Source organism: Sporothrix schenckii (genome assembly GCF_000961545.1).
Source record: "Sporothrix schenckii 1099-18 chromosome Unknown Cont41, whole genome shotgun sequence".
NCBI classification, from domain to species: domain Eukaryota; kingdom Fungi; phylum Ascomycota; class Sordariomycetes; order Ophiostomatales; family Ophiostomataceae; genus Sporothrix; species Sporothrix schenckii.
In genome coordinates this window covers 479,175-504,105 of record NW_015971142.1, presented here as the reverse complement: position 1 = coordinate 504,105, position 24,931 = coordinate 479,175, and the positions used below count along the sequence as shown (strand labels likewise).

General features: G+C 59.7%; 12 protein-coding genes across 12 annotated transcripts; 7 read left to right on the top strand and 5 right to left on the bottom strand.

Moving 5' to 3' along the window:
- Nucleotides 1–161: 161 nt before the first annotated feature.
- On the bottom strand, nt 162–1,517 carry SPSK_07546 (3-hydroxyisobutyrate dehydrogenase; the record flags this gene model as incomplete). The annotated part of the gene is made up of 1 exon (XM_016734206.1): nt 162–1,517. One exon carries the CDS (start codon nt 1,515–1,517, stop codon nt 162–164), a length of 1,356 nt encoding a protein of 451 aa, XP_016590466.1.
- Nucleotides 1,518–2,689: 1,172 nt separating this feature from the next.
- On the top strand, nt 2,690–3,562 carry SPSK_07851 (tagatose 1,6-diphosphate aldolase; the record flags this gene model as incomplete). The annotated part of the gene is made up of 1 exon (XM_016734505.1): nt 2,690–3,562. One exon carries the CDS (start codon nt 2,690–2,692, stop codon nt 3,560–3,562), a length of 873 nt encoding a protein of 290 aa, XP_016590465.1.
- Nucleotides 3,563–3,754: 192 nt separating this feature from the next.
- Nucleotides 3,755–5,623, bottom strand: SPSK_07274 (dihydroxyacetone kinase; the record flags this gene model as incomplete). Its single annotated transcript, XM_016733938.1, has 1 exon — nt 3,755–5,623. One exon carries the CDS (start codon nt 5,621–5,623, stop codon nt 3,755–3,757), a length of 1,869 nt encoding a protein of 622 aa, XP_016590464.1.
- Nucleotides 5,624–7,575: 1,952 nt separating this feature from the next.
- On the top strand, nt 7,576–8,169 carry SPSK_08017 (ribose 5-phosphate isomerase B; the record flags this gene model as incomplete). The annotated part of the gene is made up of 2 exons (XM_016734668.1): nt 7,576–7,620; nt 7,687–8,169. The coding sequence occupies 2 exons, from the start codon at nt 7,576–7,578 to the stop codon at nt 8,167–8,169; spliced, it is 528 nt and encodes a 175-aa protein (XP_016590463.1).
- Nucleotides 8,170–8,774: 605 nt separating this feature from the next.
- SPSK_07890 (triosephosphate isomerase (TIM)) lies at nt 8,775–9,584 on the top strand (the record flags this gene model as incomplete). Its single annotated transcript, XM_016734543.1, has 1 exon — nt 8,775–9,584. One exon carries the CDS (start codon nt 8,775–8,777, stop codon nt 9,582–9,584), a length of 810 nt encoding a protein of 269 aa, XP_016590462.1.
- A 2,518-nt stretch (nt 9,585–12,102) lies between these two features.
- On the top strand, nt 12,103–13,404 carry SPSK_07577 (uncharacterized protein; the record flags this gene model as incomplete). Its single annotated transcript, XM_016734236.1, has 1 exon — nt 12,103–13,404. The coding sequence occupies one exon, from the start codon at nt 12,103–12,105 to the stop codon at nt 13,402–13,404; it is 1,302 nt and encodes a 433-aa protein (XP_016590461.1).
- A 340-nt stretch (nt 13,405–13,744) lies between these two features.
- SPSK_08059 (uncharacterized protein) lies at nt 13,745–14,242 on the top strand (the record flags this gene model as incomplete). The annotated part of the gene is made up of 1 exon (XM_016734709.1): nt 13,745–14,242. One exon carries the CDS (start codon nt 13,745–13,747, stop codon nt 14,240–14,242), a length of 498 nt encoding a protein of 165 aa, XP_016590460.1.
- A 1,731-nt stretch (nt 14,243–15,973) lies between these two features.
- SPSK_07774 (3-hydroxybutyrate dehydrogenase) lies at nt 15,974–16,958 on the bottom strand (the record flags this gene model as incomplete). Its single annotated transcript, XM_016734430.1, has 2 exons — nt 15,974–16,549; nt 16,644–16,958. The coding sequence occupies 2 exons, from the start codon at nt 16,956–16,958 to the stop codon at nt 15,974–15,976; spliced, it is 891 nt and encodes a 296-aa protein (XP_016590459.1).
- A 609-nt stretch (nt 16,959–17,567) lies between these two features.
- On the top strand, nt 17,568–18,804 carry SPSK_07614 (uncharacterized protein; the record flags this gene model as incomplete). Its single annotated transcript, XM_016734273.1, has 2 exons — nt 17,568–18,058; nt 18,132–18,804. The coding sequence occupies 2 exons, from the start codon at nt 17,568–17,570 to the stop codon at nt 18,802–18,804; spliced, it is 1,164 nt and encodes a 387-aa protein (XP_016590458.1).
- A 497-nt stretch (nt 18,805–19,301) lies between these two features.
- On the bottom strand, nt 19,302–21,286 carry SPSK_07221 (dimethylaniline monooxygenase; the record flags this gene model as incomplete). The annotated part of the gene is made up of 3 exons (XM_016733885.1): nt 19,302–19,735; nt 19,809–20,858; nt 20,938–21,286. The coding sequence occupies 3 exons, from the start codon at nt 21,284–21,286 to the stop codon at nt 19,302–19,304; spliced, it is 1,833 nt and encodes a 610-aa protein (XP_016590457.1).
- A 221-nt stretch (nt 21,287–21,507) lies between these two features.
- On the bottom strand, nt 21,508–21,830 carry SPSK_08161 (uncharacterized protein; the record flags this gene model as incomplete). Its single annotated transcript, XM_016734801.1, has 2 exons — nt 21,508–21,708; nt 21,741–21,830. The coding sequence occupies 2 exons, from the start codon at nt 21,828–21,830 to the stop codon at nt 21,508–21,510; spliced, it is 291 nt and encodes a 96-aa protein (XP_016590456.1).
- A 59-nt stretch (nt 21,831–21,889) lies between these two features.
- On the top strand, nt 21,890–24,501 carry SPSK_07048 (uncharacterized protein; the record flags this gene model as incomplete). The annotated part of the gene is made up of 5 exons (XM_016733718.1): nt 21,890–21,898; nt 21,979–22,167; nt 22,271–22,341; nt 22,415–23,396; nt 23,467–24,501. The coding sequence occupies 5 exons, from the start codon at nt 21,890–21,892 to the stop codon at nt 24,499–24,501; spliced, it is 2,286 nt and encodes a 761-aa protein (XP_016590455.1).
- Between the last annotated feature and the right edge of the window lie 430 nt (nt 24,502–24,931).

The following is a 24,931-nucleotide window of genomic DNA, read 5'->3' as shown; positions in this document are numbered from 1 at the left end:
TTGTTTCCTTTTTCGCGTTTAATTGTCACACTCTCGTCATACTCTCTATTCTGCTTTTAAAGTTTTGCTGTCACATTATCTCTTTTGTATACATAGCCGTGCCACTGAGACAACTGTAAACCAAGAAAAGAAAAGGAATTGAATTAAATCTCAGCTTCCACCTATCGTAACCACACGTTCACGGCGGCAGCGGCTGGCACGCTCTCGGAGCCTGACTTGCGCAGCGCCAGGCGCAGAAGGTTGAGTGCCTGCGTTCCCAGGTGGATGGGCGCCTTGATCGCCTGCGCGGCGTCGACGGCCTTGGCCAGATTGTTGTAAATGTCGCCGAGAGACTCGGTGGCCGCCGATGCGTCGCCCTTGGGTGGCGGTGCCGGCTCGTTGCGCAGCACGGCCACAATGCCCGGGCCGTGGGTCTCGAGCATGGCGCTGCCGCCCGCGGCATTGATGCACAGGTCCAGCACCAGGTCGAGGTCGAGGCCGACGTGGTGCGCAAACGCCAGCGACTCGGCGGCCGACACGAGGTGGATGCCCTTGAGCAGATTGGTGACGAGCCGCAGGGAGGCGTCGGGTGACGCTGCGTTTGCCGTCGGCGGCGGCACGCCATCCGTGTACAGCTCCAGCAGCTGCGAGTCGTCCTTGCCGCCGAACCCCCGGTTCACGGCCGTGTACAAGACGTTTTCGACGACGCTGGTCATGTGCGTCGGGAACGCCGCGCGGCGCGCTTCGCTCGTGATGATGGCGGTGTCCTTGACGATGATGTTGACGGCACTCGCCAGCGGCTGGAAGCCGTCGACCATGCGCGGCCCGCGGTGGCCAAACATCCAGCTGCGGCCGGGCGACTGGAGCAGCGCCTCGAGCGTGGCCGTGTTGGCGGGAAGGCCGAGGCGCACGGCCAGGCCCATGGCCTCGGGCCCCGACAGGATCTGGTTGGCCGCGAGGACCTGGTGGACCATCTTGGTGTTGCTCCCGGCGCCGATGCCGCCGCCCACGAGGTAGTACAGGCGCGTCGGGTCGGCGAGGTCGGCCAGGACGGTGCGGCCGGCCGCGTTGGCGAGGGCGTCCGGCGACGCGCCGGCCATGATGGACAGCGTGCCATCCGCCGCGCGGGCGGCGCCGCCCGACACGGGGCAGTCGACGAGCAGCAGGTCCGGGCGGCGCACCGGGCCCTGTGGGTCGGCCAGCGTGGCAGCGAGCGACTGGACGTAGCCGCACGGCACGGTTGAGCAGAGGAGAATGACGGCGTTTTGCGGCAGAGCAGCGGCGGCGGCGGCGTCGCCCTCGACGAGGACCTGTTGTGCTTGCTGGGCCGTCGCGACCATGCAGACGCAGACACTCTTTCCTGCCACGGCCGCCGCCGGCGTCGTCGCAGTTTGCCCGCCGGCCGCCGCAAACTTGTCGAGTGTTGGCTGCCACACGTCGAAGCCCGTCACGGCATACCCCTGCTTGACCAGGTGGGTGGCCATGCCGAAGCCCATGGCGCCGAGGCCGATGAAGGCGACATCCGGTTTGGCCGCCATGGTGTTAGAGGAAGGGTACGGTGTAACGTGAGAGGTGAGAGGTGAGAAGTGAGAGGAGATGGAATAGTTGGGCTGATTAAACAGACAGGAATATCAACGGAATGTCACCAGATTCTCAACGCAGGTTGGTGTGACGAAAGCTCTTACTTCGACGAGACGTCTACCGTGCAGCTCCTTAAAGAGGCCCAAGGTGTGGTTTGCGTGGCGCCGGTTCAATACCGCGGAGTAAGTGAAGTGGATCAAAGCTGAATGAAGCTCAGAAGGATGTTCGTGTCGCCGTGCATTCTCTGCTCCTGCCCCTTTTGCCTCTACTTTGTGCTTCGCCCGTCTTTCCTGATTCGTGTGTTTGGCCCTTGGTTGGTCTTTCCGCTCGGGCGGCACTGAACCGAGGAGTCCGCCCCTCTTTCCCCAACCGAAGTGCAACGATCGTGCAAGCGTCTGTCCACGGAAGGTGCACACGGCACAGCTGGGCAGGTCCACCCCGAGATCGGGCGACGTCCCCCCACGCGTATACGCTATTGACCAATCTGCCGTGTCTGCAGGCGTTCGCAGCGTCGTCCAAAATTGTGACCCTCTTCAAGCTCTTCTCAACATCATCTACCGCGAATCCGAACGCTTCCTGCGGACAAAGAACCGCACCGGACCCTCACACAGCTCCCTCGCGACCCTCTTCTCGTTTCCTCGCTCTTGGCAGCCATTGACCGCCGCAGCATAACTCCCTGGCACCGCCCCTCATTTGCCGTGTTTTACTGTGTAATTCTTCCTATTCTCCATTTTTGTCTATTTTACGTCTATTTGTGCCGCAATTCTGGGCCTGGGCCGCCCCATTGTTCTCTTCATTTCAATTTAGCCGGCACTTGTTAGACTGGGTCGACGGGGTTCTCCTTGTTTGGGGGCGTTGGAGATCACCACCTGCCCGCTTTTCAAGGTACTGTGTACTTTGTGCTTGAAGGTGGGACTGGACAACTGACGTCTGGTCGGCAAGCCGCTTTGGGACTCTCGGGGTATTTTATTGTTTACTTGAAAGATTTCACTGGAAGGGTATCGTTTGAGGCGTTTCTTGACTTGAAGAAATCATCTCATCCATCTTGGATCACTCGACAGCTTCACACTCATTCTCACCACCGCTAAACACCCCTACTACATCTCCACCGATCGTACCACTCGCCACCATGACGCGCCCTCCGCTGTCGGAAAACCGGTCCATGGCCATCCTCAACGCCGCCCGCGACGGTGGATATGCCGTGCCCGGCATGTGCTGCTACAACCTGGAGTCGGTCATTGCCACGGTGCGTGCCGCCGAGGCTGCGCGGTCGCCGGCCATGGTTCTGCTCTTCCCGTGGGCCATTGAGTATGCCGGCGACGCGCTCGTCAAGGCGGCCGCCGAGGCCGCCCACAGCGCCAGCGTGCCCGTGTCGCTGCACCTGGACCACGCGCAGACGCCCGAGCTGGTGCGGCGCGCGGCCGACATCCCGGACGGCTTCGACAGCATCATGTGCGACATGAGCCACTACGAAAAGGAGGAGAACCTGCGGCTCACCAAGGAGCTGGTGGCGTACTGCCACGCGCGCGGCATTGCCACGGAGGCGGAGCCGGGCCGCATCGAGGGCGGCGAGGACGGGGTGGCGGAGACGGTCGACTTGGAGGCGGTGCTCACGACGCCCGAGCAGGCCGAAGAGTTTGTGGCGACGGGCATCGAGATGCTGGCGCCGGCGTTTGGCAATGTGCACGGCGAGTACGGCCCGCGGGGCATCCAGCTCGAGTACGACCGCCTCGACTCGATCAACAAGGCCGTGGGCGACCGCGTGCGGCTGGTGCTGCACGGCGCGGACCCCTTTGACGAGGCCATCTTCCGGCGGTGCATCGACGCGGGCGTCACCAAGATCAACATCAACAAGGGCATGAACAACCACTACGCGGCGGTGCAGGAGGAGATGCGCGGGCGGCCGCTGACGAGCGTCATCGAGGCCGGCACGAAGCGGATGCAGGAGGCGATTGAGGTCTACATGCAGTGGTTTGGCAGCAAGGGCAAGGCGGACAAGTGACGAAGCAGGCGCGTGGGCTATGGAATACAGGAGCGAGCAAATGAAAAGAATACAATGGCATCGAAAAAAGGTGCAAGCAGCGCATTCACTTCTCAATTAAAACAACAATTGTAAAGAAAGATACTAACAAAACAAAATATGCCGCCCATACTCCGAATGATGTTGCAATTGCACTCTTTTCTGCACCCCCGCTCACACCTCCCCTTGCCACCCGTCGTACAGCCCCTTGATGGCCACCATGATGCCCCATGCGCCCGGGTCCGGCGGCAGGTCGCTGCTGGCATCCTTGCCTGCGCCGACATACGTCGCGCGTCCCAGCTTGGGCGTCAGCTTGCGCGTGCTCTCGGCGCCTTTCTCGGCAGCCGCCACGCCTGCCGCGAACCCGCCCTGGCCAATGGTCTGGGCAAAGGGGATCAGCGTGTCCATGACGGTGCGGTCGCCGACCTTGGCGGGGGTGTAGTGGCCGAGGTGGTCGATGGCCGTCGTCAGCGCGTGGCCCCAGACCTCGGTGTCCTTGACGCTGTCGCCGGCCGCTTTGCTGGCGGCCGTCTCGACGGCGGCCCGCAGCGACACCAGGAAAATGCCCAGGATGCCGCCGAGCGTGCCGCCCATCTTTGTCTCGACAATGTGCTCGAGCGCGCGCAGCACGGCCACGGACGAGCCGGCCTGGGCGAGCGGCGCGGCGCCGTCGGCGCCGTCCACGGCCGCCAGGAGCGCCAGCGCACCCGTCTTGAGCGTCTCGCCACAGTCGCCGTCGCCCATGACCGTGTCCCAGCGCGTCAGGTCGGGCTCGGCGGCGGCGAGATCGTGGCACGCGCGCCGCAGGGCCCGCTCCAGACGCGCGGCATCGACGGGCAGGTCGCCGCCGCCATGGACTGTGCTGCTGCTTTCCTTGTGTTCGTCTTCATCGAGCGACGGGACAAACTGCTCGGCACGCGGCCGGCGCTGGGCCTGGGCCTGGGCGCCGGCAAACGACTCCCAGTAGGTGCTCGTGCGGGTGTCCAGGAAGCTCTTGAGGTCGTCGACGCTGTACGGGTTCTGGGGGTCGGCGGCAGCGGCCGTGAGGTTGAGCAGTGAGATGGAAAAGGCGGGCGCGTTGAGCGACGTCTCGAGGCTGCCGGCGTAGACGCGCACGGGCACAATGGCCCAGTCGCGCTGCAGCTGCACGAGCAGCTCGTCGACGAGGGCGCTGAGCTCGAGCTGCGACATGCCGCCAAAGTTGCTGACCAGCAGCACGACCTCGTCGCTCGTTGTCCCCGCCTCGGCCGTGGCGGTTGTGGCAAAGTGCACGTACGCACGCTCGGCGTCCGTCTCGTCCAGACAGTGCTTGAGCAGGTTGGCGACGAGGTCCTCGGCCGACGGCGCCGGCCGCAGCGTGCGGTAGCCCGGCTCGTTGTGCGGGCCGGTACCGATCTCGATCTCATCGGCCGCCAGCGCGCCGTGCTCCGTGCGGCCGGGCACGTGGCAGTGGTCGAGCGTCGCCGCGATGCTCACGAGCTGCTTGGCCACCGCCTGGCCCAGCCCGTACACGTCGTCAAGGCTCGCGTGCGCGGCCGTGGCGGACGCGGCACCCATAATCTTGAGGACGGCAATCTGGCCCGCCAGCCCGCGCCGGCCCACCAGGCGCCCGCCGCCGCGGCCGACGGACACGTCGTCGCCGCAGACAATCATGCGGCACGTGTGCTGCCCCGACGCGTTGGCCTTTTCGGCGGCCAGGCCAAAGTGCAGGCAGTCGCCCGTGTAGTTGGTGATGACGAGGATGGTGCCGGCGTCGGAGGGCACGCGGTTGACGGCAGACAGGATCTGCCTGGTGGAGGGCGACGCGAAGATGTCGCCGCACGCGGCGGCGGCCAGCATGTTGGTGCCGACATAGCCGGCCCAGGCGGGCTCGTGGCCGGAGCCGCCGCCGGAGATGATGGCCACCTTGGAGCGGTCGTAGGCGGTGTCGTAGACGACGCGGAGGTCGGCATCGAGGGCGAGGTTGGGGTTGTAGGCGACGAGGCCGCGCAGGGCCTTGACGACGAGGCCGTCGGCGGAGTTGAAGAGGTGAGCTGTCGACATGGTGGGGAGTGTGAGGTGTGAGGATGTGAAGGACAAAAGAAAGGAAAGGAGCCTGAGAGGTGTCTCAGAAGAGGCAGCGGTGGAAAGCTCGCCGTGAGAGTAATGGGTAACCAGGCAAAATAGACAAGAAGATTGAGAAGAAGGCAATCAGGAGCAACAGAAATGAGAAGCGGCAAGAAGAAGAAAATAATGATTAGGTGACTGGGAAGAAACAGTTAACCACAAACGGAAGCAGGACAGCTACCCGTGTCGTGGCAAGCTGAGACTTATCGGCAGACTTGCTCCTCCTTCACATTACTTTACTTTGCCATGACCTTGTCAACGGCTTCCTCCAAATTGCTCTCCGCGTCTCTTCTTGAGCTTCTTACGTCTCTTGTTCTCTTTCCCAAAGCAGTAGTCCACTGTCGTCAGCGACGTCCACTGATCCACAGGAGCTCCAGGTCGAGACCTGTCCTCAGTTTGTTCTGCCCCACGATCATAGCAGGAACCTCCGCTTTTTCTTTTCTTTTTTTGTTGCCTCTCTATGTTTCTTTTACTTCCTCCGTCCATCTTTTCCGTGATTTATTCCCCGCTGCCATGTAATCTGTAACCACCCCTCACTGATTTCCTCTTTTTTTATTCTCCCCTCATTTTACATGCGGGTCATTTCTTGGCTGTCAGAGTTGGAATGATGCTTGTACTGTGTACTCTGTACTCGTCCCCGCCAGTGTAATTGTGTTGCATAGCCAAATGTCATGCCTTTTGGCGGAACCAAAGACGTCAAGACGGCCGCAAAGGTGTAGCGCGCGTGCCTGTCGTTGGACCGTGTAAGTGGGAAAAGCGGGGGAAACCAGTTCCTCCAAGGCCTACGCTCGGGTCGTTGGAGTCCGAAATCTCGGAGGACAGGCGACTATTCCAGGCGCTAGACAGTAGAGAAGACAGTTGCTCCGAGGCTTGTTAGTGGGCCCTTCCCCGCTAGACAGGAGATGCTCTGGGGACAAGGACGGAGCACTGGAGGTGGGGGGGAGGCTTCGGATTACCTGATTAGGCAACCCTGACACTGGGCCCTCGAGGCCTTCTAACCATCTCCACGTCCACAGTTGGCCGCCAGAGGCAAAATAGGCAAAATAAGTGAGTGGAGGCGCGAGTAAATCAAGAACCGGAGGCGGGGGGTGAGGTGCTGAGGACATCACTGTAATACCTGGCCAGAGGAGGTATTTGCCTTTGCAGCGGAGAATGGAGAAAAGAATACAGAAATGGCCTCCACTTACACCAGTCGTAGAAGTGACTTTGCCCGACGCGGCAAAGCTATGGCATGCAGTGTGAATGCGCCTGATGAAATGAATGAAGCTCTCCGATGAAGGCGCGGGAGGCACGGGAAGACAGAGTGAGGTAGCCGTCGAGAATAAATGTGAAAATCAAACAAAAAAAATCGGAAAGTGTGCAGTAAACTACCGATCCTCAGTACTTCGGCACCAATTCTGGAATAAACAAACAACTTCAAGGAAAATGTCCATGAGTTAACGTTAATAATACATATGGAAGTAATAATAGGTAGAGGAGCAGAGGGCTCCTCACCAATACTCGCCCCTCGTGGACGGCAGATGTCTCCGCTGACCGGTGCTCTCATCCTCCATGTTCCAGTCTCCAGTCTTTCCTGCCCACACCCCTCCACCCATATGCTCACTTACCTGTGCCGCTCTTGCGTCACTTTGGTTGCCGTAGCTTTGTCTATAAAGTAGCGATTTAATGTAGTACCAGGTACTGGCGGGATGCTGTTGTTTGTTCCCTGGTGGCGTTGATCACCACAGAAGCCTCTTTGAATAATTTCCGTAAGCTGCATTGTTGTTCTTTCACCTTGCGAACTCGTCGACATTGCTCACTTCACCTTGCTTTCACCCCAGTACTCGACACTCTCCACGGTATTCTCCACGACCTCACCTACCGTTCCTCCCTCACAGCGACTACACACAATGGCGGCTTCACAACCATCATGGCGCATCGCCATCGGCTGCGATGTAGGCACTCCCGTCCCCCTCGTCCCGCTTTGCGTTGAACTCGACTAACCCTCCATCACCTTCTAGGACGCCGGTGTTAGCTACAAGGAGGCCATCAAGGCTGATTTTGCCAAGGACAGCCGCGTTGCCTCTGTCGTCGACGTCGGCTCCGACGGCAAAGAGGACAAGACCGCCTACCCCCACATCGCCGTCCGCGCCGCCAAGCTCGTCGCCTCCGGCGAGGTCGACCGTGCCGTCCTGATCTGCGGCACCGGCCTCGGCGTCGCCATTTCCGCCAACAAGATCCGCGGCGTGCGCGCCGTCACCGCCCACGACTCTTTTTCGGTCGAGCGCGCCGTGCTCTCCAACAACGCGCAGGTGCTGTGCATGGGCGAGCGTGTGATCGGCCTGGAGCTGGCGCGGCGGCTGGCGCGCGAGTGGCTGGGCTACGTCTTTGACGAGACGAGCGCGAGCGCGGCCAAGGTGAAGGCCATCGGCGAGTACGAGACGGCGGCGGGCGGCATCGGCATCGGCCCCACGGAGACAGCGACGGCAGCAGATGGCTGCTAAGGGCTGCGAAGGGGCTGGCGGTTGTGGTCCGCATGATGAAAAGTCATCATAATGCTAGTCACCGCCTTGGTATGAAAACGAACACATAGAAAATACAGCAATAGTTTAAGAAAATGGTCCGTAATTTTGATACGCCGAAGATGCTCAGAGACACGTAGGCGTGTTATGTATGCGCCATTGTTGAGTCGTCATCGATTTGCCCTTTTGGTTCTCCGGTGATGTCCACTACTTTTATGGATTTATTTAAGTAGTAGTTATTTTAAAAAAGAAAAGAAGAAAGGAAGATGCGACTTGGCCAAGTGGATTGTACGAATTTCTACCTCTTGTACTACAGCGTCCCTCAGTGAGAAGGGGAATTAATACACTAAGACGCCGGAGCCGGACGCAATTTCCGTATAGAGCTAATTGGGTCTGAGTGAGAGGCCAACGGGGAAGCTACGACTGACAGTGACACCTACGTTAGGAACAAGTTCAGTCAACGGCAGGAACGACCAACTGACAGTCACCTTTCTTTCCTGTTTTACATTTTCCTTTTTTTGCTTTTCTTTTTATTTGACAGCCTCACTACACACCTACACAACGACACAACTGCATCACACGACACAATGGCTTCTGCTGTCCCCGACGTCCGCCGGCCCATTATGGGCGTGTCGACCAAGATGTACTTTACCCTCGCGCGCACCCGCAGCTACGTCGACGAGCTGCTGACACTGCTTGCTGCCGACGAGAACAAGGCCATTGTCGACACGATGGACGTCTTTGTCTGCCCAGACGCCATTGCACTGCCGTCGGTCGTCGAGCAGGTCCGTGCCTCCAGCGTCCCCCTGCTGCCGGGCGCCCAGGACTGTGCCGACGAAGACTACGGCGCCTTCACCGGGTTCGTGTCGCCGGCCGTGCTGGCCGACTGCGGTGCCCGCTTGGTCGAAGTCGGCCATGCCGAGCGCCGCCGGCTGCTGGGCGAGACGGACGCGACGACCGCCGCAAAGGCCCGGGCGGCCGCGCGCAACGGGCTGGTCCCGCTGGTATGCGTGGGCGAGCTGACGCGAGCCGACGGCGAGGTGGAGGCGTCGGCCGCCGTGGCTGCGGCGACGGTCATCGCCCAGATCACGCCGGTCCTCGACAGCGTGCCCGACGACGCCGAGGTTCTGCTGGCCTACGAGCCCGTGTGGGCCATTGGCGCTGCCCAGCCGGCGAGCGCCGCGTACGTGCGCGCCGTCGTGTCGGACATCCGTGACCACAGCCCGGCCATCCGGCGGCGCGGTGCGGCACGGACGCGCATCTTGTACGGCGGCAGTGCCGGGCCCGGGTTGTTTGCACAGCTGGGCGGGGCCGTGGACGGACTGTTTCTGGGGCGGTTCGGCCATGACCCAAAGCAGGTTCTGAAGACGGCACACGAGATTGCAGGGACAAAATGAAAGCAAGCAGGTGCGTGGACGCCTGTTGACTGCCCAGGGGGCATTGATCCACGGATCCGTCTACCAGTGTCCTGTGTTTTTGGGCAAAGACCCATTCGCCGATTATGAGCGAGAAAAATCCGCACCGAACCACAATTCACAACATCACAGGGACTCGAGAGCAGGGAACCCAGCTTGCACGACAATAGATGGAGAATCTGGACGACAAGCTTTTACAACCTCTGAGACAAGGTCTTCTTTACAAGTCATATGGCAATAAGGAAGGGGCCGGCCAAAGGGCCAAAGAGTCAAACGGTAGAGGCGAGTAAAAGTGATGTGGAGAGAACATGGCAAAAATGCATATCTAGGCACGCCAATTTTTATTTTAATTGTATCCAAGTGTGCATCAACTATTTTATCTTTAATTCTATTATAATAGTAATTACTATTATTTTCCTTTTTAATTTTCGTTCATTCTTCTTCTTAGTATTTTTCACATTGTCATTTATTACTATCATATTCTAACTTCCTTTCTTAATTATTCTTCACTTTTCTATCCTCACAATCCCCTATGTCGCTTCTAGACAGTGCAACTCCGACTGTTTCAAGACGGCCTGTCAACGAGAGTCATGCGGCGCGTAGAGTTTCCCCTGTGCAGGTTTTTCACAACCGCAACGTTTTTGGCCAGTTGTCAGCTCTTCGGTCTGAACGATCCCTACGATCCCCCCATCGTACCTTGTTGACGATCGTCATGCTCGGACACGAGCCTTGGCTGACTTCCTGGTCGATGTTTAACGACTCTGGCGACTCGATGGTCATTGGAACTCATACGTACTAGGCAATCCACACGTTTCGTACAGCTTCTATGATCGGTTTGCAGTACGCATTTTCCTCATCAATGCTGTCGTCGTACTTTCATTACTGCCCCCTCGACAGTCGGCCATCGACTGCGGAGGCCTGCAGACCCAGGTGGTCGCCAGGTTGTGTCGCGGGAAGTTTGGGCTGATGTTTCGGAGTGTTTAAGCCAGGGGTCAAGTAGGGGAGACCAGGCCCTAAGAGAGGCTCTTGGAACCCCTATTTGGGACGAGCCTCAGGAGGCTCAAGCACTGCCCGCACCCAGTCGCACCTGCCATTACTCGCCAACAACCCTAACCCCGACAGGTGCCATATGAATACCCCACAAAACATCCACAAAACAAGGGCCAAGACAAAACACGACTTCAAACCCGTCAAACTCGCTACGGCCACCTCAATACGACGCAGCGCCTCCACGACACTGGAGATGCAGAGGGACGCACAGAAGGCAGGAAGACAGGAAGACAGAAGACAGAAGACTGTGAAGCCCCAAAAGGCCCGTTTCCATTGACCTGGTCGGTGATGGAACGTACTGCGCGCCAAAGCAATTGCAAAACACAGAGTCATGACTCTGTGACCCGAAACTCGCACACACCTTTGTTTGCCCCTATCGAGATCGACGGCGCGTCCCAGACGACGACGGGCGATGGGTGATGGGCGGCTGTGCTCATCAGTGATGGGCCTTGGCTGCACGTCGTGTGGGCGCTGATGCACTGGTTGATGCTCGCGGATGGGCGCGTCGCTTGTCGCTCGTTTATGCAAACTGCCAGCTCGGCTCCCCTTGCCGCTGCTGTTTGCTGCCATTGCCTGCCCCGGTTTTCTTGTCTTCGCCCTTTGTTTATAGTTGTGCTTTTATGGCACTGCAGAAGCAGAGAAACGTCCCCTGGTGACATGAAACTTGAACCTTCTACTGCAAGCAAACAGATTTTGCGGCATAATCCATCATTGACAAGGGTCCAACGAACGACTCGTCCTCATAGCATACGAGGTACATCTCCAAGTTGTTGAGACGACTGTTTACCTATGCTTCTATCCCTCGACTTCTTCGTATTGCATCACTAAAAAGTGCAACTCTGTGCGGAGAGGAGAGAGGAGAAAGGAGATCCATACGACACGGGCCAAAACGTTGCCTGGCTCTCTGTTCGTCTCATGCCCATGTGGAACATAAGAAACAGGCATGGGGCATAACCAGAACGGAGTCCCGCCGCCGACCCCCGTACGAGAATAGACATGTCTTGGCTTCATTGACTTTTCGACTTTTTGGCACAAGAGGAAGATCGGTGTCCCCAGGCAAAAGCTTGTCGTTGAACAAGGGGCCAAGGGGATGGCTGCCCTTGCACACTGGAAGCTGGACTTTGGTGCTCTCGCATCCGTTTTTGATTCCTCTTGAAAATACCCAGTTGGTATATATAAAACACAGCCACTATCTCGTCTTTTGCATTGCCTTTTGTTTTGATTTTTCATCTCTTCTTTCTTCACCTTCTTTTCACACACGCAATTCTTTTCTCCTTTTGTTCTTTCTTTTTTCCCACACAATCTTCTTCCCTCTGGCAGGTCCCCGTTTTATTTACTTCTTCTTTGTACTCCATCCTTGATAGGCCATTTTGTGTTTACTCTTTTCTTGTCATTCCTTTTTCGTTTTTCATTTATTTATTTGTCCTCCACACGCTCTTTCACCGCGACAATGAAGTTCTTCGCCGTCCTGACTCTGGCCACCTCCGCGGTGGCCATTGCCGTCGAGCCCCGCCACCATGCTGGCAAGAAGACGACCGCCACGACTTCAGCTGCCGCCGCTGCCAATGTCAATGCCGCTGCTTCCACACTGGCTGCCTGCGAGGCGAGCGCTGCTGTCGCCAGACGCCATCACGCCGGCAAGAAGACGACTCACACGGCCACCGCTGCCGCTGCCGCTGACGCTGCCTGCGCCTCGGCCTCGGCCGCTGTTGCTGCTGACTGTGCTCAGGCTGGTGCCATTGCACGCCGCCATCACGCCGGCAAGAAGACTGGCAATGGCGGCAACAACAACAACAACGCTGCTAACAATGCGGCTACCGTGACCACGGCCGACGAGGTCGAGGCCGCTGCCGTTGCTGCTTGCCAGGCGTCTGTGCAGGCTGTCGCCAAGCGCCATCTGGACGAGATGGAGAAGCGCCACCACGCTGGTAAGAAGACGAAGCACACCACCACGGCCGCTGCCGACGCAGCTGCTGCCTCCGACACTGCCGCTGCTGATGCCGCTGCTCCTTCGGCGGCTGCGAGCAACGTCGTCGCCGCTGCCTCGTCTCTGGCTGCCTGCCAGGCCACCGCCGATGCTGTTGCCAAGCGTCACCACGCTGGCAAGAAGACCACGCCGGCTGCCACGCAGGCTGCGGCGGCCAACAACGCTGCCGCTGCCTGCGCATCCGAGTCAGCTGCGGTCACTTCCGAGTGCGCTCAGGTCGGTGCTCTGGCTCGCCGCCACCACGCCGGCAAGAAGACGTCGGGTAACAACGGCAACAACGGCAACAACGCTGCTAACAATGCCGCCACGGCCACCACTGCCGACGAGGCCGAGTCTGCTGCTGTCGCTGCTTGCCAGGCTACTGCCAACGCTGTTGCCAAGCGCCACTTTGCCGAGGTCACCAAGCGCCACCACGCCGGCCAGAAAACCAACACTGGCAACAACAATGCTGGTCACAACAACGCTGGTAACAACGCTGGTAACGCTGGTAACAACGCTGCCAACAACGCTGCCAACAACAACGCCGCCACGGGCTGCCCACCGACCACGGCTGACGCCTGTGCTGCCATTGCCCGTCGTCACCACGCTGGCCAAAAGACCAACAACGGTGGTGCGGCTGCTAACAACAATAACAACAACAACAACAATGCGGCCGATGCTGCCAACGCAGCCGAACTGGCTGCCTGCCACGCGGCGGCGGCTGTTGCCAAGCGCCACCACGCTGGCAAGAAGACCACTGGCAGTGGCAACGCGTGCCCGCAGTAGATGGCGATAATACGTGGACAGCGGAACCCCGACGATGACTGAGAGACTGTTGTGTTTATGTTATTAGCGTAGATCGCTACGAAAACAGTGAAGCCCGTGTCTCTTTTTCACGGCTCACTTTTGTATATATAAAAAATAGTGTGTGGGAAACAAAGGAGAACATCTTTTGGAGAAGATTAGGCAATACTATTCTTTTGTGTGACGTTCATTTTGTAAGCTGGGACACGACGTTAAGGCTGCAAAAAGTAGAGGCCACCCTTTCTTTTCCAATTTACTTGTTCTAGTTGCTAAGTCATACCGTGTTACGATTGATTGGCTTACGTCGCGGATCCAACTCTGGATGTTGGCGATAATACGCCTCGTCGCGCTTGTCTTTCATGTGCATATAACGGCGCATGGCTGCTTGATAGTCCTCCTCGGAAAGGAAGTTGAACGTGTCGACCACGTCGCGCGAACGGCAATCGTCATCGCCATCGTCGAGCGGTTTGCGCTCCCACAGGTCTCGGTAGATGCCTGTCTCGTGCATGGGCTCTTCCGGGTCGATGCGCACACGGTTGTCGTCGTCCCCGCGAATCGGCAGTGGACAGGACGTGGAGGAAGCGGTGGCGTCGGCGGGCGAAAGGAGAAAGTGCAAAAGCCGCTGCCTCTGATCGGTGCGAAGACGGTAGATGCGATATGTCACGTTGTCGGCGTTTGTGTGAAAATAGACGGCATCCAGCTGCTTGGGCAGGTGAACCGCCTTGGACACGGGCGAGTCCTCATGATGGTGTCCGGCGCGTCTGGCCCGCGCCGGTCGAACAAGACCACACCGCCGAAGATCCGGTCCTCGGCCCAGTAGCCCACGCCGTCCGCCACGCCATCGGGATACTGGTCGTACGCCGTGTACCAGGGGTGGACGAACAAGGTCGGTGGATAGCCCTTGCGGTAGGCCCAGTCCAGATCGCCCTTTTCTGGCCTCCATGCCATGAGCCGGTCATCTTTTGGGCGCAGTGGACTATGGTTGGTGTAGATCCAGACGGCAATGGCATGTATCACACGGGCGACCAGCTCGACGAGACGTGCTTGGAACGTCTGGGATCCAGGACGGGCCGCCTGGAAGTCAAGAACAGTCTAGGGGCTGCCGTTAGCAGAGCCAGAAATGGAGGAGTATCTGGCAGATGCACTCGTAGCCTACCGAGGCGTCTACTTGAAACGTGTCGATGGGCACGCTGGCGCGGAGTTCGTTGATCTTCGAGAGCACTGTAGACGAGAGGGCAACGTGCTCGTCAACCAGTGGGTGCCCAACGCATACCATCTCACCATCGTACACATCCATCGCCGCGCTCGCTAGTGGCAACCCATCGAGGATTTGACCGTAGGTTGTCTGCGCCACCTGGCTGCTGAGAATGTTTGCAAGAGCGTTGCGCACGACGTCGTGGTGACTGCTATGCAGGTTGCCAATGGGCAGCAAATTTCTCGAAGACATTGTTCGCTCGCTGCTGCCTTTGTTTTCTTGTGTTTTCTGACAGGGAACTGGCGACGACCGAGAACTCGAGAGAGAATTTTGGGAGAAGGTATGCCAGATGTAAAAAGCGTAAAGAATGTACAATACGAAGGCGGTTGTGCTGGTCCTGGACACTTTGGACAGCGCAAATTCGACTCATTCACCTGCCGCAGTCGCACTTGCAGAAAGGAAAAGGCCCTGAAGGATAGCGTCTCAGGGCCGGGCCGTCGCCTTTTGTGGAGACACCAGCGACGCATTAGGGGAACAGCTTAGAGGCTAAGCCCTGATGCTCCACTGGTCGTAGAAAAAGGTGTGTTGGACACAGCGGCACAACACAGCTGCAGAGGGGCCACCGAGGCCGAAACTCAGAAACACCATACTGCATCTTCGTCTTACAGTCTCGCCAGTCGTTTTTATAAGCGCTTATGATGGAAACAGCAGGAGCCGGCCTGCCAGTCGTCCTTTAGAACACTGCCACAGTGAAGAAGAGTTGGTTGTTGTAGGCGGCGCCGTTGCCTGTGATAATGTGACCAGACAGTCCTCGCTCCGTGCAGATAGTACTAGTCTGTGCTCAGTTCTGCCCTGGGGTCATCATCTGGGACGACAAAAGTTGCATTAAACGAGGTGCACACAATAATTCACATACTGCGCTATGCTCTCGGTCGAATATTCCGGTGACGGGGATCTGCGACTTGCTGCGCTTGGAGAGGCTTCTCTGACGGCTCCAACTCACCAGCCAGTACGAGCTAGACCACATCGACGACGATAAGAGGGTTGAGTCATAGACGAAAGAAGAAGAGATCGCGCAGTGACTGAAGAGTCACAGCTTCTGGGGACTCAACAGCGGCAAAAAAAAAGGCGATTCAACGTTATATTGTCCTCTCAACATCTGCTCCGCGTTGTTGATTAAGTGCCCAGAGTACAGGGACACTTTTCACCAACGCGGCCCAGCCGCCCTTGCGGTATGCAGCGTTCTACAACTAATAATACAGGTTCCTCGTTCTTACGTCCTGAGAGCCGTTCCTACGAGAATAGCACCCGCTTGCAAACTGGAAATTGGCTGTACCATTATTACTACATGAATGACTACTTGGGCCCTTTCTCGCCGTCGATGACTTTCTTTACGTCCTCGAGCGCGAGGTTCTTGTGGCTGGACCACGAGGCGGCGCCGGTCGGGCCGGGGTCGTTGAGGACGTGCACCTCGCGCCAGTTGTCGTCCTTGTCAGCGATCTCGAGGATGGTGCCGGGCGGGTACCGGAGGTCCGTGGCGACGGCCAGCATGCCGCGGGCGACGGCGTCGGGCTCGAGCGGATGGTCCTTGACGGGGTCGAGGTAGCGCAGGACGTCTGGGTGGTCCGTGAACAGGGGGGACTTGACGATGCCCGGGGCGACGCCGACGACGCGGATGCCGCTGTAGCCGTGCAGCTCGGCCATGCAGCGCACAAAGGAGCTGATGCCGCTCTTGGCCAGCTGGTAGAGGGGCGTGATGATGCTGGCCTTTTGGGCGCCGGTGCTGGACACGTGCAGCACGATGCCCGGCCGGCCGGCGGCCAGCATTTTGGTGATGGCCAAGCGCGTGAACTTGATGGGCGACAGCAGGTTGATGTCGAGCAGGCGGTAGTGGCCATCCGTGTCGGTGTTGCTCCAGAAGCCATTGTGCGACTAGAGGTCAGAGAGTGAAGGGAAGGAGGATAAAGAGCAAAGAGAAAGAAGAGCAAAAGAGAACGAACAAACGAACAACGACGGAAGGACATACTGGCTCGTAGATACCGGCGCCTGGGCACACAATGTAGGGGACGCCGCCGATTTCGCGGTCGTACACATCAAAGGACTCTTCGATCCTGTCCCAGTTGGCCACGTCGGCCTCGAAGAAATGCACCTTTGGCTGGCCAGCGGCGGCGTGTGCTGGCAGCGTCGCCAGCCAGTCCTTGGCCGTCGGGTGCAGCGCGACGTCCATCATCAGCACACTGCAGCCGGCAGCGTAGAGCGCTTTTGCAAAGGCCAGGTTGATACCTGACCCGGCGCCCGTGACGATGGCGCCCTTGCCCTTGATCTCAAGCTTCTGCGCCATCTTGTCAGGTGCTGGAAGTGGTCTTGTGGAGAAAGAGGCGCATGCCAGGAGGGCGGGCAGAAAGATGCAAGACGCAAGACACAAACGCAAGATATTTTTGTACTTTGACAGGTTCAGCTGCCTCGTGTTATAACGGCGTCGTCGTCACCGCCCGCGTCTTGCATCGATTCTCATTCCCATAAAGAGCCGCAGTCGGCCGCATTGTGTCTGTCATCGCATATCATTGCCAGTCATCTGTCACTCTCATGTCCGTCACGCCAACACTAAAGCACAGCTAAGCCTGCCGGAGAGTTGGCGTGGAACTAGCTTCGCGGCAAAGGCACCGGTAGTCCCGGCTGTACCGGCTGTCACGGCTGCCACGGCTGCACTAGGTGATGAGAGCCGGCGCGGGGTCCGATATCGAGGCCGAAAGATACTGCGACAGGAATAGGTCAAGAATTTGTTTGTGGCTGCAAGAGGGTGTTGCATCGGCATAGAGACCTATGGTATAAGTCGAAGTCGTGTGCTGGCCGAGAGAAAACCTGGAGTTTCGTTCCTTTACTGCAAGAAGACGAAACCGAAGCGGAACAACAGCCACCAGTCACCGGTCACCAGTCACCAGTCTTTAACATGACGTCCAAAGCTCTGTTTGATGTGCCGCCGGGAGCGGCCGCCCGCGTGAGCATCATTGACTCGACCCTGCGGCTGAAGAAGATGCCGGTCAAGTACCTGCTGACGCCGCCCGTCGACGGCCTGGAGTACTTGGCGCCCCTGACGACGTGGTCGTTCCTGGTGGAAAGCTCGCGGGGCGAAAAGGCGCTGTTTGACCTGGGCGTTCCGCCGGACCTGAGCCGGTTCTCGCCGGCCGTCGTGGCGAAGCTCAAGGCATCGGGCTGGGACGTCACGGCGGAGAAGAACGTGGCCGACATCCTGGCGGAAAACGGTGTGGACCCGTCCGAGATCAAGAGCATCATCTGGAGCCACTGGCACTGGGACCACATCGGCGACCCGACCACCTTTCCGTCCTCGACCGAGCTCGTCGTCGGGCCCGGCTTCAAGGCGGCCTTTGGCGCCGGCTACCCTACCATTGCCGATTCTCCCGTGCAGGAGAAGGACTGGACGTACGTGTTTTGCATCGTCTCGTTTTGAACGTGTCGTTTTCTCTGCCCCGGTGTCCTGTTTCTGACAAGCAAGTGGCCGCACCCTGCGCGAGATTGTCTTTGACGCAGAGACCGCACACGCTGCACAGTCCGCCTCGACCGCGACCCAGGCCGGCGCGTTCCGCGCCCACGACTTCTTCGGCGACGGCTCCTTCTTCCTGCTGGATACGCCCGGCCACGCCGTCGGCCACTTGGGCGCGCTGGCCCGCACGTCCACGGCGCCCGACACCTTTGTGTTTATGGGCGGCGACCTCTGCCACCACGCCGGCGAGCTCCGGCCGTCGCCGCACCTGCCGCTGCCCAGCGCGTCGCGGCTCACATCGCTGCTGCCGGACGCGGTGCGTGCCAACGCGCGCTTGTCCGCCTGCCCCGGCAGCGACCTCGACGCCTGCTTTGCGTCGCTGAATAGTAGGCGCGGCCGGCGTGCCGACGAGCCCTTCTTTGACCCGGCCATGGGCCTCGACGTGGCCGCGGCCATCGAGACCATCCGGCAGGCCCAGGCCGCCGACGCGCAGGACGACGTGTTTTTCATCTTTGCGCACGACATGACGGTCCAGGGCATAGTGGACGAGTTCCCGGCCACGCTCAACGACTGGAAGGCCAAGGGCTGGCGCGAGGCCGCGCAGTGGAAGTTCCTGGAAGAGCTGGGTCTCGCTCTGGCGCCCAAGGGAGGGGGAGGAAGCAGAGGATCAACCAGCGTTGTTTAGCCACACAGTGCAGCTGTGATATAACAATATTCGTGACATATATTATAGTGATATATTATATTTGATTCGTATCTATTAAACCAGATGTCATGTTGTACGGCAAGGTTGCTAGTCTTATTGAAGACCACTAGTGTAGTTGGCACCTCCACTAGACTGGATACAAAGCCGTGCGGTCATTACGTTAATATGATTGTATATACGATATGATATGTTTAGAAGTGAAGCGACGTAACTTAGTATTCTATGTTTTTCTGCGTATCTAAGTCGACAGATTCTAACCCAATGAAAACGGCAACGGAAATCGGAAAGCCAGAGGCAACATAAACAACAGCGCGTACGCGAACATGCGACTGTCAAAGGAAACTGGGACGGAGATGCATGTTTTCCAAAGAATGTTCAACGGATGTAAACCACCTGCAACGACACGCCGAACAGGTACGCTCTCATGAGTCCGTGCTGGTATCTCCACGACCGCCGGGCACATGGAGCCCCGTCGCTCAGTAGTACAAGTACTTGGGGTCGACCTCGTCGAGGTACCATGGGTAGTCGTTGGGGGCCTCCTCGCGGGTGGAGAAGCCGTTGCCGAGGTACTGGAAGCGGTTGCTGGTGTCGTAGGTGTAGTCAAAGTCCTCGAAGCGGGGCCGCTCGAGGGCGTGGAACCAGTGCACGCGGCTGCCGGGGTGGATGGCGGTGATGGGGCCGGTGGACCGGCCGCGCTTGAACCAGGAGCGGCAGTCACCGGCCCAGGCGGTGCGTGGCATGAAGGTGTCGATGTGCTCGGTGAAGTCGTCGACGGCGGCCGGCTTGACGGCGATGGTGCGGATGCCCTCGACCTGGGCCTTGGTGATGAGCTGCATGATGTACTTGGAGACGTTTTCGGTGATGGTGAAGACGGAGCCGTGTGAGATGGGCGCGTTGGGGCCGAGGAACACTGCGCGACCGGGGTTAGTATGGACGGGGGGATTTTCATAGGGATGGCGCAAGGATGGTTCAAGGCACCGTACTAAAGTAGTTGGGAAACGCGGGACTGGCCAGCGACAGATAGGCGCGCGGCACGTTGGGCTCGTTCCACAGGTCGGCCAGGCTGACGCCGTTGCGGCCCAGGACGGGGAAGCGGGGCGAGAAGCTGACGTCGAAGCCGGTGGCGCAGACGATGGCGTCGACGGCAATGTGCTCGCCGGACGCCAGGACAATCCCGCGGGCGTCGACGTGGTCGATGCGGGCGTCGGCGACCACGCGCACGTTGGGCTTGGCGAAGCTCTCGAGGTAGCCGACGCCGGGGGTGATGCGGCGGCAACCGACGGCAAAGTCGGGGATGATCGCGGGGCCGAGGTCGGCAGCGCGGTCGCCCAGCAGCCGGACCATGCTGCTGTGCGCCGCGGCGCGCGCGTCCCGGGCCGGCTGCCCGCCGTTGACCAGCATGCGGAACTTGGCGTTGATCTCCTTCTCGATCTGCACGACAAACGCCTTGTAGCGTTGCGGGTCCGCGCGGAACATGGCCTTTTGCTCCGCCGAGAAGACGTCGGGCAGCTCGCCGCCGCGCAGCGACGGGTAGCGCGAGGCGGCGCCGGGCGTCACCCACGTGGGCGAGCGGACCAGGTGGACGAGCTGGCGGACCTCAGGCTGGATGGCCGGCACGATCTGGATGCCCGTGGAGCCGTTGCCGATGACGGCGACGGACTTGTCGCGGAGGCTCAACGGGCCGCCGTCCGAGTCGCGCGGCCAGTTGGCGCTGTGGATCAGCTGGCCCTGGAACGTGTGCAGGCCGGCGATGGCGGGCCAGCGCCAGTTGTTGAGAATGCCGCCGGCGTTGAGTAGTATGTCGCACCAGTCGTCGGCCACCTCCTGGGTCAGCGTGTTTTCCACGCGGAGGCGCCACACGGCCTGGGCGTCGTCCCACGTGGCGCCGACAACGCGGCGATTGACCTGGATGTAGTCCGCGAGGTCATACTTGGCCACACAGTGCTCTAGGTACTGCCTGATTTCGGCGCTGGGCGAGAAGAGCTCGGCCCAGTCTGGGTTCGGCTCCCACGAGAACTGGTAGTTGTGCGAGGCTGTGTTGTCAGCACGGCTGACGGCGATTATCAAACAGGGACAAACAGGGACAAACAGGGACTTTTAAACACGACGTACGGATGTCACACTTGCACCCCGGATAGCGGTTCTCGGTCCAGGTGCCGCCCACGTCGGCATTCTTCTCGTACACGACCAGGCTGACGTTCTTCAGGTGCTTTTTTGTCTGGTAGGCCATGTTGATGCCGCTGGCGCCGGCCCCGATGGTGATGATACGCATCTTTTTGATGGTGCCCAGCGGCGTCGGCGAGACCTCGTAGACGGGACCGTGCTGCGGTGCCTGGTAATGGCCATTGATGACCTTGGGAGTTGGGTTGGCAGTCGGGCGGCCGGTCGTCGTCGTGGCGAGCACTTTGGCGTCGGCAAGGGGTTCGACCACCGCGGACCCCGTCGTTATACCAGGCACCATTGTCGAGAAGAGAGCGAGCGGATGAAGATGTATAGCGGTATGGGCTAAGAGTGGCAGAGAGGTTACGGGATGTGGATGGTGAAGTGGATGGAGTCGCCGGTATGCGAAGCGATTCCGTAAATAATGAATATAAAATATAGAATGTAAACAAGTTGGCAGCAACGGAGAAAGGAGCCGGAGAACTTGCGTCTCGAGAGGCCCCGCGTCTCAAAGCATATACTCTACTTTTGTAGTCTGTAGTGTCCGCTGCTCGCTGCCGCCGTCGTCGCCAGTCCTGCAAATTGGGAGACTGGAGAATCGTTGGCAGTGCATCGGCGCACGACCTTGGCAGAGACATTATCCGAACTGCCGTTGCCCAGTATCGGCATCGACAGGTCGCCAAGAATCTTCAAGGCCGACTGCGGTAGACTCAGAGCACATCCCTGGACGTGCTCTGTCGTTTGTCGTTTGTTACTGTGCCGGCCGCGATGTTGATCGGCAGTCGGCTGTTTCGGCTCTGTTGGCGACGCTTGTCCGATTTAGGTAATTTCAGACTCTCCAACATGGTCACGTGGGCTCTCCTCCGTTGGTCTCCGGTGACAATTGTCTGGCTTCGTTTCGGCAATGCTTTTTGTTTGTCTGTCGTAGTCGTCAGCCGACTGTGACCCGTTGACTTGCCTTGCTTCTCCTCACTTCTCTAAATTCACTTAAAGTACCACTCGGCCAACGTATCATCAGCAGTGCATATCCACCGCCGACCCTCAACCGGCACTGCCGACAGAATATCTCCACCAACGGATCACCATGTCACAGGATTACAGGATGCTGGCTTCCCCGGGTTCAACCACGTCGGCGCATACGAGCGTACGGTCTGGCAGAAGCAACAGGCGGTCGCGCATTGTGTGCGTGCCGTGCCATCAGAAAAAGGCAAGTCTGGAGCCCGGCGGCTGCGCTGTACCGCAACTGACAAACGACGACAAACGACGACTGACAATTGCCGGCTAGATCAAATGTGACCTGCAAAACAACCCGGCTGCACCATGCACGAAATGCGTCGATGCCGGCGGCGAGTGCCGGTACGTCCTGCCGGTTTGCTGATGTCCCTTGTCGTGTGATGACGTATGGCTGACGGTGACTCTGTAATGGCAGCATCCGGTCGTCGAAACGCGTCAAGAACGCCAACGCGCAGAACTCTGGTTTTGCGAGCTCGCCAAGACGAGAAGCCGGAGTGCAGAGCAATGTCGTCGGATACAGTGACCAAACCGGCAGCGGCTTGGAGCAGAGCGCCGATCTTTCGCCGGGCGCCTCAACCGCGGCAGCAGACGGCGGGGGAGGCAGAGGCGAGGAGATGTCGCTGCTGTCGTATGCAGCCGATGTCTTTGCGGGCAGCGACTACCAGCCATCGCTTCCGCAGCCGCCGCAGCGGCCATTGCCGGATCCCGACGCCGATGCGGCGCTGCGCAGCCAGGTTGTGCCGCCGACGGCGTCGCCTGCGGGACTGCACAACGCGCCCACAACGGCGACGACGACGGCGCCCAGCTACGTCGGCGACTCGGGCTTCCTGCAGATCTTCCACGGCATCGGCGCGGCCGTGATGGCCGAGCGCCAGCAGAGCTACGGCGACGAGAACAACCTGCACGGGCTGCTGGCGGCGGGGCTGCGCGACGGCCGGGACCAGGTGCCGCCGGCGGCGCTGCAGGAGAGCTATCTGGAGACGTTCTACCAGTTCCAGCACACGTGGTGCCCCATCCTCGACCGCGTCGACGGCCAGCTGCCGGCGGCGGCGCGCGAGTCGGTGCTGCTGCAGAATGCGCTGGCCCTCGTGGGCTCGCACGTGGACCCGCCGGTGCTGCCGCATGCGCGCGCCGCCGAGTACTACGAGCGGTCCAAGGTGCTCTTCTACAGCAACCACGAGAAGAACCCGCTGCTGGCCATCTCGGCACTGATGCTCTTCTACTGCTGGGGGCCGGGCCCGCCCGACGTCATGAGCATCGACACGGTCTGGTGGTGGACCGGCGTGGCCATCCGCCAGGCCCAGCAGCTGGGGCTGCATCGCGAGCCGCGGCCGGGCCAGCCGCCGCTGCCGGGGGAGACGCCGGGGCTGCGCCGGCGCATCTGGTGGACACTCTTTGTAAGCGAACGATGCGGAGACTGTATGAATCAGTTACACAACACACCACGTCCACCGCTAACATTGCCAGGCCCGCGAGCGGCTCACGAGCATCTGCATGGGCCGGCCCTGCATGATCAACGTCGACGACTGCGACGTGGCGGAGCTGACGCTGGCCGACTTCCCGCAGCCGGCGACGGACCGCGCCGAGATCTTCATCCAGTGGGTGCGGCTGTGTGCCATCATCGGGCGCGCCAGCATCTATCTGGCGCGCCGGACGCCCGACACGCCCTTCCCCGTGGCTCTGGCCACGGAACTGCAACAGTGGGTGACGTCGCTGCCGGACCACCTGCAGCTGCCGCTGCAGGGCACCACGCGCGCGGCGCCGCGCTTCGACCGCGACGTCTACCAGCTGCACCTGCCCTACCTGACGACGGTGACGCTGCTGCACCTCCGCGGCGCCTCGCACGCGCTGCCGACGCCGTACATGACGGCCGTGCTGGCGGCCGCGGTCGTCGCCCGCCTGTTTGAAGACGTCACCGCGCGCGGCTCGCTGCGGTACCTGCACGGCATCGCCGGCTGGGCCATTGCCATTGCCGTCCTGGCGCTGCTGCACGCCCGCAAGGTGCCGCGCCTCGCCCGCGCCGCCGACGCCCACATCCGCGTCCTGCGCGTCGCCCTCGACGCCATGGCCAAGCTGTGGCACTCGGCCCACGTCTTTGCCAGCGGCCTCGAGCGCATCGACCGCTTCCAGGCCGGCGGCGATGCGGCCGGCGATGTGGCCGCCGTGCGCAGCGGCTCCGTCTCCGTCTCCGTCTCCGTCCCCGGCGGCCCCAGCCCCACGGACATGGACATCGGCCTCGGCCTCGACGCGGCCCGCCACGGCGGCCCTGCTGGCCCAGTGCCCGTGCCCGAGCTGGCCCAGCACGCGGGCCTCGAGCGCGAGGGCCACGACTGGTGCCACTTTTTCCCCTACCTCACGCCCGAGACCAGCCCGCTGGTGGCCCTGCTGCTGGACCCCGTCCTGGTGCCGTCCTTCCCGGACCCCGGATGGCCCGCCGACCTGGCCTTTCAGCTGCAGGGCTTTCTGGACCCCCTCCATGATTTCTTTGCGCCCGTGTTTTGATACGGGTGGGTGGTGGATGGTGTCTCATAGCCCATCGTTGTGTGGCCATCCCCTCTCGGGTTGTCACACGTATCGCTTTGATGCTTTTTTGCATTGCTCGATGTGGCTTTCCACATTCGTCCTCCTACACTCGAATGCCAACTTTGTATTTTTGACGATAAAAATGAATTTTACAGCCTATATACCGAATATATTATTTTTTGCCTAGTGCGCCACATTCCTCCGGCCACAGTCGTGCAGTCTTGCAGTATCAAATTAGAGTATCAATTGTTAAATAGGATGTGATAGAGCCCGCGGACCTCTCACGTTACCAGGGATAGGCAAACCTCATTTCCTACTTTGGTATCCCGTGCCATGGCCTATCGTCGTTGGAGCTATCCTCCTAAGACTAGCGAGCATAAGCAGCCCATCATATTAGGAGATTTCACCA